Below are 3,610 nucleotides of genomic sequence, written 5' to 3'. Positions count from 1 at the left end.
AATTGGAATATTTCATTCCTAAATTCGGATTGATTGTTATTTGATAGGTGATATTTGAGATATTAAACAAATCTAATTAGGGCTTATTGATAAAGTTGATTTAATTACTAATATGATCCGTAAAGAAATCGGATAATTTTTTTAATTATTTCAACTTATTATTGAATAATCGTGTTGCCTAGGATTGTGATAATCTCTAGTTTGACCCATCTTCATTTTTATTTATTTATTATGTTTGATTCTAAGTGTCCTATCAGGATTATGATATCTATCAATCTAAAATGCGAGATGATGGATTATTTTTCCCAATATCGTAATATTTTATTAGAATCTCGATGGATGCTATATTTGAAATTTTGTTTATATAATTGCTAGCTTTTATGACATGGCATATACGAAATGATAGCTGGCTGTCATCTCTTCGGGAACTCCCTTGCTTGGTTTTATTTAAAACGGAACCAAAATGATAGCTGGGTGTCGTTTTCCCTGGTCCACAAGCATGCCCGGTTTGAACGAGCCGTCCTTTTGTCGAGTTTGAGCGTCACTTGCTATTCTTTTTGAGTTTGGACACGAGCTAGAGTCTAGAATGGAGGACCATTCTCATGTGGAATTTCATGACCACTAAGGAGATTAAGTTTGTTAATTTTTTCCATTTTCTACTTTTTTAGCATCATTTTTATGCTGCTTTATTTTGATAATAATATAACTTAAAATTTATACTTCTTTGTCTGCGATCTCTGAATGAAACGCGTTCCTTATGAACATTGGTGTCTTGAGGAATGTTTGCTTAGTAGGAAAACTCATGTGTAAGGGACAATGAGGAATATAATGCTTGTTTTGAATAATGCAAGGCACCATCTCATGTCTTATCATCAAGTGAACGCACAAGTTCTTACTGCATTTAGGGATTGAGTTTTCGTAATACATAATATGCTCTAACATAACATCACATGTTCAATTTCCATTCATCATAAAAGGCAAAATTGTCAGCCTACTCTGTCTTTACTCTTTGACATGTGCCGGTCATTCATCAGTTAGGCTTGGACCCATCTCGTGACATGAGGACCAAGTCGAAGATAGCTTGAGCAGGTAGCTATCTTTGACATGGGTGATCAAATAGAGGTTGAAGGGTGGGGATGAGAGGTTTTGATGGAAATGAGAGAGATTCATTGCTCAAAATGCAAACATTGACACAAAGAAAAAATTACCTTGTTATACCAAGACAATTCACATGAAACAAAAATTGAATGAATGCCATACAACATTCATCGTCATTTATAAAATATGGACATAACAAGTCTACCAGAAAACACTAGTGCCATATGAAAAACATGTAAAAGCTTCACAGATTACATTTTGAATGATGATACATCTTGATAGTGCTATTTATAATTTTTGCATCTAATTATAGGGAAACAATCACACAATACATGATTTCATAACTCACGGTCATGGTAAAATTGGGAACCGCTATAAACTATTGGAGTATTTGACGAAGATGAGACTGTTTCAAGTTCTATCTCAATGTCAACATCATCAATGGGTGCCTCTCTTGGATACAAAAGTGGTTTTGGAGGTAGTTGTAGTTTATCCATATCTCCTTCAAGCATATCTAGGACTTTCCTCATTGATGGCCGATCATTAGGGCTCAATTGTATACACCATAGTGCAACGATTATCATCTTTCTCGTTGTTTCTCTTTCCTCTTCTATGACATCTACCATTTCAAGTTCCTTTTCTTTGCCGAGTTGATCATAAACCCACAAAGGAAAGTATATTTGACTCGAACGCTCTGCATGTGCATTTAGATTTCTCCTTCTACCAGCTATTTCCATTAATAACATCCCAAAACTATAAACATCGGCTTTGTAAGAAATGCCACCAATGTCTTTATAGAATAGCTCAGGAGCCATATAACCCAAGGTTCCTCTTGCTGCAGTCAGCGATACTATATTGCGATCGATGGGATAAAGTCTTGCAAGTCCAAAGTCAGAAACTTTCGGAGTGAAACTTTGGTCTAAGAGAATGTTGTGAGGCTTAATGTCAAAATGTAGAATTTGCATTTCACATCCCCGATGTAGATACTCTATCCCTCTAGCTATGCCAAGAGAGATATCATACATTTTCTTATAATCAAGAGGATCATCACCATCCTTATAGGAAATGTGTTTATCCAAAGATCCATTCGGCATGAAATCATAGACAAGAGCTTGTTTGGAGTATTCAAAGCAAAAACCAACAAGTTGTACCACATTAACGTGGTGGATCCTTCCAATTGTGGCCACTTCACTTATAAAATCTTGGCCATTAGATTTTGATTTGTTCAAAATCTTAACCGCAACTTCATTGCCACTTCTAAGTATTCCTCTGTATACAAAACCATATCCCCCCTCACCTAACTTGCATTTGAAATTTTGTGTGATCCTCTTGATATCCGAGTAAGAGTACCTTATGGGAAAAAAGTTATTGTGAGCTTGTAAAAACTCTTCGATGTTTGCATCGGTCGCTTGATGCCTTCTCATCCACTTCAAGATTAGAAATATCAACACACATGGAGCTCCGAGTATGAATTTTGCTGCTAGGAAATGGACTGCGGAGAAATTTGGCCATCGATTAGCATAGTGTGATAATTTTTTTTACACATACAATTTTTGTTTGTCAGAGTGTTGAATGAGAGCTTCATAGGTGTGAAGAGAAAAGGACTTATCATACCCAAGACAAAGAAGAGATTCCATACAGCAATTCGACCAAAATCGTTTATGATATACCGTGTAGAATCATCGGTAGATAGTAAGAGAATTTGTGAGAGATTACTAGATATGGTTAATTAGAATTAACGACCAATCAATAAAGAACTAGATCCATTGTTTTAGCAGTTAAATAATAAAAGCAATTCATGTTAAGATATACCCCAAGTGAAGGATAACTTCATACAGTCACTACAAAATGCAAAGATGCTTTTGTTAATTGACATTTGCAAACGGAGAAGTCTAGAATAATAAAAAGAGTGAACAAGTTTCACTTTTCTAGATAACGCTTAGATCCAACTTTATTCTATTCACTCATGAAATCCATGTTATTGTTGCATGATCTTTTCTTTTGAAGAAACACGTTTTCGCTTTTATTCTCCTAAATATACCAAATGTTCATAAGTTCCCCATAACAATAACATCGATTCAAGGGACACAAGCTACAATCAAATCAAACAATTTTCCCCAAAAAAGGCCTAATTCCCTAAAAAAACCCTCAAGTTCTAGTCCAATTTTGGCCTAAACCTTTTCTGTCTAAGAAAAAACCCCAAACTTTAGGTACAGTCCAAGATTTGCCTCGAATTTTGTTTTGTTTAAAAAAATCACCAACTTTTAATATATTCCAAAATTTACCCCCATGGTCCGGTCCCAATTTGACATGACATTTCCACATCAATAAAAACTCCACTTCAGTAAGGTGACATGGAAAATTATTTCCAAAATGAAACTGTTCTAAGATATGAAAATTAGGGACAACTAATGACAATTTTCGGTCAGAGGGCTGATGGGGGTAGATTTGCAATTAGAGTAAAAATTGGTGTTTTTTCTTTTAGACAAAAAATGTCAGAGATAGATTTAGG

At 35.0% G+C, this 3,610-nt stretch overlaps 1 protein-coding gene across 1 annotated transcript; it reads right to left on the bottom strand.

The window, feature by feature from the left end:
- Positions 1 to 1,436: 1,436 nt before the first annotated feature.
- LOC120287130 (rust resistance kinase Lr10-like) lies at positions 1,437 to 2,763 on the bottom strand. Its single transcript, XM_039299824.1, has one exon. The coding sequence runs from the start codon at positions 2,520 to 2,522 to the stop codon at positions 1,437 to 1,439; it is 1,086 nt and encodes a 361-aa protein (XP_039155758.1). The 5' UTR covers positions 2,523 to 2,763.
- Positions 2,764 to 3,610: the final 847 nt, after the last annotated feature.

This window comes from Eucalyptus grandis, chromosome 8 (genome assembly GCF_016545825.1).
Source record: "Eucalyptus grandis isolate ANBG69807.140 chromosome 8, ASM1654582v1, whole genome shotgun sequence".
In the NCBI taxonomy this organism is placed as follows: Eukaryota; Viridiplantae; Streptophyta; class Magnoliopsida; order Myrtales; family Myrtaceae; genus Eucalyptus; species Eucalyptus grandis.
This window is presented reverse-complemented; position numbering and strand designations above follow the sequence as displayed.